This window comes from Anolis sagrei, chromosome 4, assembly GCF_037176765.1.
Source record: "Anolis sagrei isolate rAnoSag1 chromosome 4, rAnoSag1.mat, whole genome shotgun sequence".
NCBI lineage: Eukaryota > Metazoa > Chordata > Lepidosauria > Squamata > Dactyloidae > Anolis > Anolis sagrei.
The window spans coordinates 136,484,812-136,498,239 of record NC_090024.1 but is presented as its reverse complement, the minus strand read 5'-3'; the positions used below and the strand labels follow the sequence as shown (position 1 = coordinate 136,498,239).

The 13,428-nt window shown below is 40.0% G+C and overlaps 1 protein-coding gene across 1 annotated transcript; it reads left to right on the top strand.

Annotated features, from left to right (window-relative positions):
• The first annotated feature begins 1,482 nt into the window (after positions 1-1,482).
• WDR55 (WD repeat domain 55) lies at positions 1,483-12,864 on the top strand. Its single transcript, XM_060772672.2, has 8 exons — positions 1,483-1,559; positions 3,740-3,888; positions 5,374-5,474; positions 6,120-6,207; positions 7,720-7,899; positions 8,185-8,284; positions 8,476-8,645; positions 10,446-12,864. The coding sequence occupies exons 1-8, from the start codon at positions 1,542-1,544 to the stop codon at positions 10,762-10,764; spliced, it is 1,125 nt and encodes a 374-aa protein (XP_060628655.2). The 5' UTR covers positions 1,483-1,541; the 3' UTR covers positions 10,765-12,864.
• The last annotated feature ends 564 nt before the right edge of the window (positions 12,865-13,428 follow it).

The following is a 13,428-nucleotide window of genomic DNA, read 5'->3' as shown; positions in this document are numbered from 1 at the left end:
TGGCATCCTTGAAGTGACTGGCTTGACCTTGAAGGAGCTGGGGGTGGTGATGACCAACAGGGAGCTCTGGCATGGGCTGGTCCATGAGGTCACAAAGAGTTGGAAGCGACTGAATGAATAAACAACAAAAACACTGATAAGCCAAAGGGATGTTTTGGAAAGAAGAGTCATTTTGAGCCAGTTTCAGAATGAACTAGTTCTGCGAAAGCATCACACCTGAAAGCAACAATAACATCATTATTGTTGCAGGTTGAACATCCATTATTCGGCACTCCAAAACCTAAAAACCATCCAAATGGGTGGCATTGTCATTTGGAACGATGGTTTAATGTATGCAGAATTGTTAACCTATATAAATAAAAATGTAATGTTCGTTTGTGGGATTAGCATAACTCAAAAAACCACTGGATGAATTGATACCAAATTTGGACACAATACACCTAACAGGCCAACGAGTGACCATCACTCATAAAAACACTGAAAAACACAGCAGAAAAGACTTAAAAAGCCAAAAAACAAAAATTACAATGCATGCGCAAAACATGCAAACACACATATTTATTTATTTACATTATTTATATCCTGCCCATATCAGCCTGGAGGCGACTCAGGGCAGTCATATACACAAATATATACACGTACACACATACACAGACTGGGCCACAGCAATGTGTGGCAGGGGACGGCTAGTATTCAATAAAATCACCTTCAGATTAGGCATATAAGAAATATAAATGAATTTAATAGTTAAACATGGGTCCCACCATCAAGATATCTAATGATGTATACATATGCAAAGGCAGGGTGTTCCAAAACTATAAATAAACAAATCCCAAACACTTCTGCTCCCAAGCATTTCATATAAATGATAATCTAAATCAGGCATGGGCAAAATTTGGCCCTCCAGGTGTTTTGGGCTTCAACTCCCACCAGACAGTAACAATCAAGACCAGCTAATCATCCCTGAAGATTCCTCCAGGCAGGAAGCAGCCAGGCTTTGAAGCTGCAAGGCCATTCAGTGCTAATCAAGGTGACCAATTGCAACATTCACATTTGCCTCAAGCAGACAAGAGTTCTTTCTCCCACTCTAAACATTCCACAGATATATAATCCTTACGTGCCTAGTTTCCTACAGATCTCACAACCTCTGAGGATGCCTGCCATAGATGTGGGCGAAACGTCAGGAGAGAATGCTTCTGGAACATGGTTATACAGCCTAGAAAACTCACAGCAACCCACGCTGGCTAGGACTTCTGGGGTTTGGAGATAGAAGCTGTAGCTCTTTTTAGGGGCCCTGTGTAGTGGGAAAGTTTCCCACACAGAATTCAGGGGGAGGAAATCCCTGCCCTGATGGTATGACAACCAGAGCGGATGTAGACCGTCCTGACAGACCTGCGGGGGTGGACGTGGACCACAAATGACGAATGAAAATGAGGACTGGAGCCAGCCAATGGCACTGCGAGTCCGGATGACGTAAGCACTTCTTTCTCGCCGCTCAATCCTCGCCGCGCAGGCGCAGTAGTTCTGTTCTGCTCCCCAAGATGGCGGCGCCCGAGGAAGTGAGTAGACGCGTGCCCTCACTTTTTGGGAGTTCGCTTCCTTTTCGGCCTCAAAAGGAGAGGTCAGGAGTCAAGTGGACTCCCTGCTACCGATGCATTTGCATGAGCCTGAGCTCACAGAGCTGTATGACTTTGTCGAAGGCTTTCATTGCTGGAATCACTGAGTTGTAAGTTTTTCGGGCTGTATGGCCATGTTCCAGAAGCATTCTCTCCTGACGTTTCGCCTGCATCTATGGCAGTCATCCTCAGAGGTTGTGGGGTCTGTTGCAAACTAGGAAAATGAGGTTTATATAGGTGTGGAATGTCCAGGATGGGAGAAAGAACTCTTGTCTGTTGGGTGGCCAATTGCAACATTCACACCTACCTCCAGCAGACAGGAGTTCTTTCTCCACAGATATATAAACCCAATTTTCCTAGTTTCCAGCAGACCTCACAACTGAGGATGCCTGCCATAGATGCAGGTGAAACGTCAGGAGAGAATGCTTCTGGAACATGGCCAGACAGCTCGGAATACTTACAACAACGCAGCTGTATGACTTGTTTCAGCACTAAAAAGGGAGAAGGGAAGATTGGTTTATTTTTGCTTAGGCCTCCATGGATCTCAACCCACTTCTCCCTTGGATTTCAACCTACTTCTTCACATACAAAACTTGTATGAGACCGTTTTCTTCTAGCAACTCTCTACCAGTATTTTGTTCTGTTCAAGTTATCATAGAGACCAGCCCCTTTGTATCCAATCTATAAAACACGTGTTCTAAAATAAAACCAGTCGGCCACAAAGGTGCAAGTGCAGTCATCCCCCACTTTATCTTTTCTGAAATTAAAAACTTATTCACACTTCCTAGTCAATACAGGCCCCTTCCACACAGCTGTATTCAATCCACATTGAACTGGATTATCTGACAGTGTGGATTTAGGGTCCTTCTGCACAGCCATATAAACCCTGAATATCAAGGCAGATAATTCACCAAATATGCTTTGAACTGGATTATCTGCGTTCACACTGCCATATAATCCAGTTCAATTTGGATTTTATGCCGATGTGTGGAAGGGGCCTCAGATAATCGAGTTCAAAGCAGTTATGGTGGATTATCTGCCTTGATATTCTGGCTATATGGCTATGTGGAAGGGCCCACACAAAATGGTGAAGGGTGCCCTCACAGTAAGAATGTTTCTTTTGCATCCCTCAAAACCTTCCCTGCACTCAAGTATGAAGGTGCCCCGTTATCCCAGAATAAACAGGCAGCAAAGATTTTGGGATGTTGGACAGAGCTCCTGCCTTGGAATGATGGACAAAGTGTGTGTATGCACACATGCCTAAACCAGTTCAGAACGGGAAGCCTCGTGGAAATGCTGGAAAGGAAAGAAAGGCAGACCAGTGGGTCAGGGACAATTTGGGTCAAATAATACATTGGACAGTGGAATTATCTTTCATTCCTCCATGCTTTAAGGCATAATCATTTAGAGCTGTTTCAATAATAATAATAATAATAATAATAATAATTTCTTATTCTTATTAATATTCTTATAAGTACACAAAATAGACATCAAGTAAAGGACATGAGTTTAAGAGTCATAGTTAACATGTAACCTTTAGTGCAGATCTTTCCAGGCATTTCATGTTGGTGACACTTTGTAAACATGCATTGTTTTGTGACACAGTAAGTCAGTTTTACTGGCAATCCGGAGGTGAAAGCAACTTCTTCTACGAGATATGGACATGTATAAATTGTAATCATAAAATGTATGAGGTCACAACGTATCTCATGAAAAAAATTCATTTATATATTTTTAAGTATTTGATTGATCGCTTATTTTACATAGATTCAGAGGTTTCTCATTATATTCACCCAATGCAGCTTCACATTCTGGCAACCACACTGCTTTAGTGTGTTATCATAAAGATTATTACGCTGAAGCAAGAGCATTTGAGATTACACTGCAAACAGCTGGGCCCTTAGGGTCTGTGATCCAGAAAGTGATTTGAAGTAGATCAACAAGGATTTGGAGCATTGAGATTGTCAGTAATGTGACACTCGGCACTGGCCCATCATCAACAGGTGGTAAATGTATTGTGAGGATAAAGAGGCAACAGATGTAATATAATGCATGCTACCTCTCTATAAGTCACATGTATTGTTGTTTCTATGGTAGATAATTTTCTGTTTTCTTCCTCACAGGCTTGTTCAGATGAGGAGGAGGCTGAACAGGAACCTAAGCTACGAGACACCCCTGAGGATATTTCCCTTGAAGCTGCTGCAAACACCATTGCCTTTCACCCTAGTCAAGATATCATAGCTGCTGGAGATGTGGATGGTGATGTCTATGTGTGAGAATAGCTTTCTTGAATGTATTTGTATTGACCGCACAATTGCCTGAATGATCCTCATTCCCCCATTAGTAGTCCAGCAAAATGTACAGTGTCAGTTTGGATACTTTTCAGTAGTCTCTCAGAATCTGTCTATCTACAGCTGGTTGGTCAATAGTTGAGAAATAAATGGTCTTATTGTAGTGCATCTTCTGCTTCCTTTGATCCGTTGCTGACCAAAAAGGTGGACACATAAATTTCTGCAGCACAATGAAACAAAACAATACAACACATAGTCATCTGTCGGGGGTGCTTTGAATGTGATTTTCCTGCTTCTTGGCAGGCAGTTGGACTGGATGGCCCACGAGATCTCTTTTAACTCTATGATTCTAAGAACATTCTTGGTTCTTGCAGCCATGGTAGATCAGACTTGAACTTCCCTTTGTTCCTTCTGCTGTAATCCACATCAAGATCACTGTTGGTCTGTCCCTGTTAATGGGGAAACAGTGATCTTGAACACGATTACAATATGAAGGAGGCAGCTCTAACCTAGCATCTTCTCCCATTATCCTCATCTGGATTCCCAGGTATAAGAAGTGGGTGTGTGCTTCTCTTCCCTATTCACCCAAGCTTTGTTATGGCCTCCAAAAGGTTCTGTAGGGCACATAATGAATCAATACAATTTGTGTATGTGACTTGTCAGGTTTGCATTAATGCAACTGGGTTTATAGTTGGCCTATATCCGCATATTTGACTATCCATAGCATACCCCCCCCCCCCAAAAAAAACCCCCCCATGAAATACCAAAAATGAACAAAGAATTTGCCGTTTTACAGACCCCCAGATGTTGTGTATATCTTATCTAATCCAAGGTACTTCTACTGTTCAGGGTATATCATAGCTGCTGGAATGTGACCATATAAGTGTGATAGTAGTCAACAGATTTCATGGCTTCATTAATAATAATAATAATAATAATAATAATAATAATACTTTAATACATAAAATACATCAACATGAAAACAATAATACATTACATAAACCAGGTATATAAATTGGATAAAACAGCCTCTATTAAAAATAGAATCAGTTAAAAGATACATGTAACTAATATAGCATAATAATAATAATAATAATAATAATAATAAATGTATTTAATACATAAAATACATCAACATGAAAACAACAATACATTACATAAACCAGGTATATAAATTGGATAAAACAACCTCTATTAAAAATAGAATCAGTTAAAAGATCGATGTAACTAATATAGCATTCCAGCTGAATGCACAGAATGTAGATATAAAGTACTATGTGTAAGCAATCAGTTCTGGTTTCAGAACCTGGGGCAGATAAGGATAGACATCATTGTGTGCTGTGTCTCAGACTGAAATGTTTTCCCAACGCTTACCGTGCTTCACTGACCCTGTTTCTTTTTTCTCTGCCAAAACAACTTTTAACTCTAGGTATGTGACAAGTTCCCTGTTTTTAAAAATCTTTCAGGTATTCATACTCCTGTTTCGAAGGTGGGAACAAGGAGCTTTGGTCTTCAGGACATCACTTGAAATCCTGCCGGGAAGTATCTTTTTCCCATGATGGACACAGTAAGTTATCCTACCGACAGGACTTGTTTTGTGCTTGTATTCAGTCATAGAATGTGCTAGATTTTGATACCTTGGAAAGACAATTTGTTCATCTTCCTGGAGAAGAAATACTAAGACTGGAACTCAATGCTTATTTTTGGAAAGCAATTCCCATTAAACACAGTAACATTTCCTTCTGAGTCAGACAGGATAACATGTTACAAATGACAACTCAGCCTGCTGTGTGTGGTTTTTGAAGTTACAATAGCACACTGAAGCTGGTTTTGTAAAATAATGTTACTTTTTAAAGCACTGCAACATTTGTTGTATTTTAATTCAGAAGACTAACATTTGACTCTTTAAATAAAAAATATGAAGCAACAGCAAAGTAACAACTCTACATAAAACAATGCTCTTGTTTTGAGCAATTCAGGATTACATTTTGCCATAAATTCCATCCTCTTTTTAAAGCATTCCAAAATCAGCAGGAGTAGGCATAGTTCAGGGCCATGTGTAGATTAAGTGTCTTTTAGCATCTTTTAAAAACATATCTGGAATGGCTTATTCATTTATTGATTCTGAACTCAGTTCCATTTCATCGTTCCAAGTAAATGTGGAATTTTAGCCCGTTATGGTGGCTTATGTAATTTTTCCTATGCTCTCTAGAGCTCTACACGGCATCCAAGGATAAATCCATTCATATCCTGAACGTTGAGGAGGGTCGTCTTGTCACACGCTTCTCCAAAGCACATAAGTAAGTCTGATGATATCAGTATTACCTTTACCAGCAGTGGAACAGCTGTTCAGCAGTGGAACTCTCTGCCCTGGAGTGTGGTGGAGGTACAGTACCTTCTTTGGAGGCTTTTAAACAGAAGCCGGATAGCCATCTGTCAGGAGTGCTTTGTATGAGATTTTCCTGCTTCTTGGCAGGGGTTTGAGCTGGATGACCCACAAAGTCTCTTCCAACTCTATGATTAATTCCCACAGAGAAATATATTTGAATCCTAAATAGGTATCTTTTTCTTAGGACCAGAAAGACTACACATTCTGGTTCATTTGGGTAGCTTTTGTTCTAGACAATGGAGAACTTTACTTCACACCATCATATTGTAGCATATGGTTATTTTAAGAACAGATGTCCTTGCAGTCACTTAATATTGTTGAACGTTGAAGTTAGAATATTGCAAGGCAGAATTTAAGTTCATAAATCACTCAGGCTTTAGCTCAGCGAATGAGTATGAATTTTACAAACTTTCAATCTGTTTCAAATATGATATGGTTTTTACTTACTTTTTCTAATTTTAAGTCTAATCCCCTCCCCAATTATCTAGCATAATTTTTATTCATGGTTTAGCTATTGTGAAATATTTATACTGGTGGTATTAAAGTAGGAAAGTTCTCTTGGGAGGCAGTCACAACCCAACCTTTTTTTTTCTATGTGACATGGTTTTTAGGCCTGTTCTTGGGGTTATTTGGGACACTGATTCAGAAAATTGCATTGGATAGACTGCATCTGCTCTAGCTGCTTATCATGGTTTTCTATAGGCAAGCATACGGCTAGTGCTAGATGGCATATGACTGTTCTGTATCTCTAGAGCCGATGGAGGAAGACCAGTGTCACCTTTGGAATCAGCCCATCAAATATACCCAGAAACAGGGCTAACATTCGAAGCACTAAAATGTGTGTTGGCCAGTGTATAGTTCATTTTAGAAGGCATGACATAAGCTTTTGGAAAACCAGGAATCTCCACAGCCTTTTGGAAGTGTAACTTTTTTGGAGATTAATTGGCATTCACAGTGTATAGTCCACTTCTTTTGTTTGCAGCAAAGACTTTTTGCACCATTGAAATAAAGTCTGGAAATAGCAGGCTTAAAACCTCCCCTAAACAGCCATGTTGGCATCACAGTTTTACTTTAAGGCCTGATTAGTGGGCATACAAAGTAAAATGTTCTGCAGTATGGCCAACATCATAATGCTGGAAAATGCAGAAAGCACAAGTGGTATGTTGCACCATTATTTTAAGAGTATAGTGATAAATGAAGCTTGACAAAAGCACTATGGAAAAAGAAGCAACAAATGCATGCGTAGATGATGAGATAATTTATTCAATGAGAATCCATGTTTCTGGTTCAGGACAATTTTGTTCATAGTACGTATATATAAGGCTTCAGTATTGTTACCTCACTGAAGACCATAGCTCTTGAGTGGGGATAGGTTATTCTGTAATACCTTGGTTATATTGTTAAATCTCTGGGATTTCTGCAGCTCTGCTTTGAACTGCCTGTTGGTGATAGATGAACACTTGTTTGCTACGGGAGATGACAGTGGGGAGCTGAAGGTGTGGGACCTGCGCAAAGGCACCTCCATCATGGAAGCAAAGGAGCACGAGGAGTACATCAGTGGCATGGTTGTGGATGGAAACAAGAAACTGCTGCTCACTACCAGGTATCCCTGCACTTTTCTGTTAAGCAGATGAGAGAATAAGCTTTGATCACTGAGATTTTTTCTACAGTTCTGTAGTTGGAAGTGAAGAGCTTCTGCAGCAACCTAGTATTGTTTTTTTCTTCATGGAAAGAACCCTTGGCACAAATTACTGTTGTTATTCCTCTCCTGGACATAAAAGAAATGTTTGCCTAGAAACCTCTTTCACCTAGATGCAATTTGGGATCTGAGTAATAACTACCCTGCAAATATACACATATGGGCATTGTGCATGTTTCTTTCTTGCAGTGGAGATGGGACCATGGGAGTCTTCAACATTAAGAGAAGGCGCTTTGAGCTACTTTCTGAGCCTCAGAATGGTGAGCTGACAGCCATCTCTTTGATGAAGGTCAGTACTGCTTCTCTATGAAAGAGAGGAACCCGTGTGCTTGATGGTAGTCATAAATAGTGGTGAAAATCTCATTATTTTCCTGCTAAGTATTCTGGGAAAAGACATTTGACAATCAGCTCTTTCTAGAGTGAAAAGTGAGTGATGATGCTTTCTTCCATTTAAGCTCAATTTTGTTTCCTCATGGTCAGAGGGGGAAGAAAGTGGCCTGCGGCTCTAGTGAAGGGACCATTTACCTTTTCAACTGGGACGGCTTTGGTGCGACCAGCGACCGTTTTGCATTGAAAGCGGAATCCATTGACTGCATGGTTCCCATAACAGAGAACATTGTGTGCACAGGCTCCACGGATGGAGTCATCAGGTAAGAAGAGCGCTTTGGGTGCCCTGCCAAGAGACAGGTCTGATTTAATATTAGGAAGCTAAGCAAAGGTCTTGCACCAGTGTCCACGTGAGAATGGTGTGGTAAGAGCACCTGGTAGGGGTTGGCGAGAGACAAATATATTGAGATTGGTGATTGAATAAAATTACAGAATCGATTCTCTAAGGCAGCAGTTCTCAAAGTGTGCTCCAAGAAGCCCTTGGGGTTCCACAAAGCATACCAAGGAGCTCCGCACTTCCCTCCTCCTGTAAGCTTTCTCTCCTCTTCCTGCTCTCCCTTTCCTGCCTCCCTTGCCACCAAAAGCCTTTTCCTCTGCCCCTTCGCCACCAACAGCCTTTCCCTGCCTCTTGCTGCCAAAAGCCTTTTTTCATCACCTTCCTTGTCACCCAGATCCTCCCCCCCCCCCCTCACCTTGCTTGCTTCCAAAACTTTATTTCCCTCCCACCATTCAAGGGGATGCTTTGATTGCGGTTTTCCTGCATGGCAGAAGGAGAAGGGAAGTATGGAGGCCCTGGGGTCTTCCACTGAAATACTGTTAAGTTTATGTTGGTTAAAATTGTTCTTCATTTTAAATAATGTATTATTCTTTCTTTCCTTTTTCTTCTTTGCACTATAAACAAAATATGTGCAGTGTGCATAGGAATTTGTTCATGTTTTTTTCCCAATTAGTTCACACAAATACTCTCCATCCAGTTGCCACTGGCCCAGCCTGTCTGTCAAAGTTTACAGCACAATTCGTCAAAAAGTTTGCCCATGCCTGCTATATATACACATTATATATAATATTGATACATTTATTAATGCTTCGACCAATGGTCATATGCATTTACACGAACAGAAACATCATCTAACAAGCATCTCTATAAAACACTCTAAAATCCAATAATTAAAAACAGGATGCAAACAGGATAAAACAGAGCGTGTAATATATACACTGTGAAGTTCAGTAACGCAGGTATGACGGGCGCTAGGAACTGCACATTCACCAGTAAGAAGCCAACATAAAAGATCAGTCATGTTAAAAACTTAAGTAAGAAAACTTAAGTAAGAAAAACTTCAGTTAATCAACCCCACTCAGGTTAGATAAAAGCATGTCCAGCACAGTCAACTTCGATGTCCACAATCAGTCTTGCCCTGATTTTATTTGCTGCCAGGGTAAGGAAAGAAACCTTATAATTGGAGCCCTTTTTAAAAAGCAGAAGTTTCTCGTGGAGCCCCAAGAAATGTGTATATATTGTATTATATATAATAATATATACATTTCTTGGAACTCTACAATAAACTTTTGCTTCAAAAAGGGCTCCACAGCTCAAAACGTTTGAGAACCCCTGCTCCAAGGAAACCAATGCCTTGTTGCTGGGACTAGTTGGCCAAGAACACCAAGAATTGGTAACTGACTGACTTAACTATAAATGCGGTGGAGGAAATAGAAACAGCTGAATGGACTTTTGTGATGGTACTGCATTATTCCTCACTTTGAGGTTAGTTTTTGGCTCCATTCTTATCCTAATTATGGTTATAATACACTAACAGTTTTACAGAAGAGGATGTATTTCATGGCATATAAGGCCTTCTTTCTATACTGCATTGTCAAGCCAAGTAGAATAACACAGGCAACATTTAGAGTTTGCATGTGTGTCTAAGTAGCTAAAATGAATTTGAGAAACCTAGCTGGGATTCTTCCCCTAACCTTGAAGATTCTGCAGCAGAATGGCTTAACTGGAATTAAAAAGTACTGGCTTGTTGTTGATCTGATATTCTCCCCTCTCCCCTTTTTTTCAGGGCAGTAAACATCTTGCCCAACCGAGTCATAGGCAGCATTGGTCAGCATGTAGGGGAGCCTATTGAGCAATTGGCCCAGTGTCACTCAGGACAATTTCTTGCAAGCTGTGGCCATGATCAGAAGGTCAAGTTCTGGGACATCTCTTCACTTCGTTCAGTGATTATTAACGACTACAGAAAGAAGAAGAAGAAAAGTGGCCATTTGAAAGCATTGAGTAGCAAAGCATTTGGTAGTGGGGAGGACTTTTTTGCAGATTTGAGAGAGGTGCCTGCAGTCCAAGAAGATGACAATGCGGCCACTGAAAGTGACAGCGACTAATGTATAGAGCATATTTGAAGAGTATACTCCTCTGAAGGGATCTGTTTGGGCAGAAATAGTCACTGTTTCACAAAAACTCAAGTGACATGCCTTCCCGTACTGTGAATTCAGCAGAATATTTTAGCCCATCTTCTTGTGGCCTAATGAAGATTGCACTGGATTGTGGAACAATCAAGGGTGGAGGTCAGGTTGGGTCTGCACACCTTGTGGTCCTCTGGGTGTTTTGAACTTCAGATCCCAGAATTCCAGACCATTAGAGAAGCTCGCTAGGGCTTCTGAGAGCTAGAGTCCCAAATACCTGTAGGGCCACAAGGTGTGTGAGGGACATGAAACAAATAAATATTTCCTTTTAAAATGCATGGGGGCATACTTAGCAAGAACTTATGTTTTATTTAAGTTAGTTATGGGTTGTTGTAGGTTTTTTCGGGCTATATGGCCATGGTCTAGAGGCATTCTCTCCTGACGTTTCGCCTGCATCTATTGCAAGCATCCTCAGAGGTAGGGAGAACCTCACTACCTCTGAGGATGCTTGCCATAGATGCAGGCGAAACATCAGGAGAGAATGCCTCTAGACCATGGCCATATAGCCCGAAAAAACCTACAACAACCCAGTGATTCGGCCATGAAGGCCTTCGACAATACATTAAGCTAGTTATGTTTAAGATGTCTTTTATGTCCAGTTATTCTGGGTTATTATATTTGTACTTACTGTCATTGAGGCATTGAATATTTGCCTCTTTGTTGGAATCTGTCCCAAGTCCACCAGGGGTGATAGGGTGGAATATAAATAAAGTTTTATATTATTAGGGATATGTTTACTTGAAAGATTACAAAGTATGGGAAAGTGAATTTCATTTCTGATCTTAAAATGTCTACATCTATGCAAAAACAGATAGGAATAAGGGCAAAGAATGAGAATGTAGCCTAGGTTAAAAATGAGGAGAGCAAAGAAAACAAGGCGGTGACAAGAAGTGCACAGGGAAGAAGCTCCCCATCCAGAGAGTACTTCCTTCCATTTTGGCCTGTGCAGAGTTTAGCAGCGGTTTATGAAAGGTACATTTGTGATGAAGTAATTGAAAAGAAATTGTTACATGAAGGGCACCTGTTGCATTGAGTTAAGCAATTTTCAGATACATCTGGGAAAAAGTTTGTTTGCCTTTCTTGGAAAGCACATCTGCTCAGGCATCCTAGAATGTGCATGCCTGTGCTTCTTCAAACCTATGATGTTCTTCTTCAAACCTATGATGTGCTCCCATGTTCTCATAACAATTTTGAGGTAGAATGCTAAATGTAATATTCAAGATACACAAAATTAATCTAATTGACACAAAATTAAACACTCTTTCATTATATGCTAATGGAAATATTGCTGATGCACTGTTATAGCTTATTAAACACCCACAAGCAAGCAGCTGTTCAGCTCAAGCTAGATCTCATTCACTGTGTATGTTCCAAGTTGAGGATTTATGCCACCTGTATTTCTTCAATTCTAAGACACCATAGATTGTAAGACACCATAGATTGTAAGACACCCTTTTTCAGTACTGCCACATAAACACGCATATATACATATATACATAGGATATACCTGCAGTTGTAAGGTGCATCCCATTTTTAGAGATTTTATCTAGGAAAAGTGCGTCTTTGAATTGAAGTAATACAGTTCATAGGAGCCAACAGCAGTGGATAGAAAAGCTTCCGTTTTGAAGCTTCGTATCTTCACAAATACAAATTATTCTATACAAACCAGTTTAAAATAACTAACTTTGAATACAGGTTTTATACAGCCATGGAGTAACACATGTGCATAAAGCTGCCTGTGTCGAGACACTGCACATCAAACTGATTAGTTGCTTCTCCTTACATGAAACAAGAGAGCATTTCTGCTCAGGAAATCCTTAAGCCAATTTATTAATGGAACAGCAGGCAGGCCTGTCTTACGTTGCAATAAATTATAACTATTGCTGTTGTCAGGTAACACAATATGCATAAACTAAGAATTACTGGTGAGACTGCAAGGGGTTGCCACCTCTGCTTTTACCTCAAGATGAATGACTGATGCTGGAAATCTATAATTTAATAAAATATTGAATTTATAAAGTTTAGTTTCGTTGTGGCTTCAAACTATTAACTGTCATTGCGAATATGAAATAATCACTAAAATCTGGCTACCTTAAGAACTGATTATCCTGTTTTTTTGCAATGCAGCCGAACATTAGTACAGGATTTCTGCAGGGAAACTGCTCATTTTCTCAATTTCAGATTTTTTTTCTTGTTTGTTTTTTTCTTCTAGACCACAGAATACAGCAATTACTTAAGATTTGCTTTTCTAACACAAGAGACTTAAGATAGGCAGAATCATCTTGTGTCAAAGAGACTGCGTAGATCTACATTTTAGCTAATGCAATTTTTTAAACAGATTTGGTTCAGCGTCCCTCAGACTGTAAGTAGGCCAGACTATAGTTTAAAAAAAAATTAATTCCTATGCACACTGCAACATCTTATTTAAAGTGCAAAAAACATAAAAGAATACAATATTTAAAGTGAAGAACAATTTTAAATAACAAAACTGACCAGTATTTCAATGGGAAGTGTGGGCTTGCTTTTGGCTAATGAGATAGTCAAGTTAATTGGGACTGTTGTGTGCTTTCAAGTTGTTTTGGT

Bases quoted from the DNA above. Each gene is read 5' to 3' on its own strand.
- WDR55 (XM_060772672.2), top strand. The intron at 3,889-5,373 runs GTGAGAATAGCT...AAAATCTTTCAG, and splicing joins GTGGATGGTGATGTCTATGT to GTATTCATACTCCTGTTTCG. The intron at 8,285-8,475 runs GTCAGTACTGCT...CCTCATGGTCAG, and splicing joins CAGCCATCTCTTTGATGAAG to AGGGGGAAGAAAGTGGCCTG.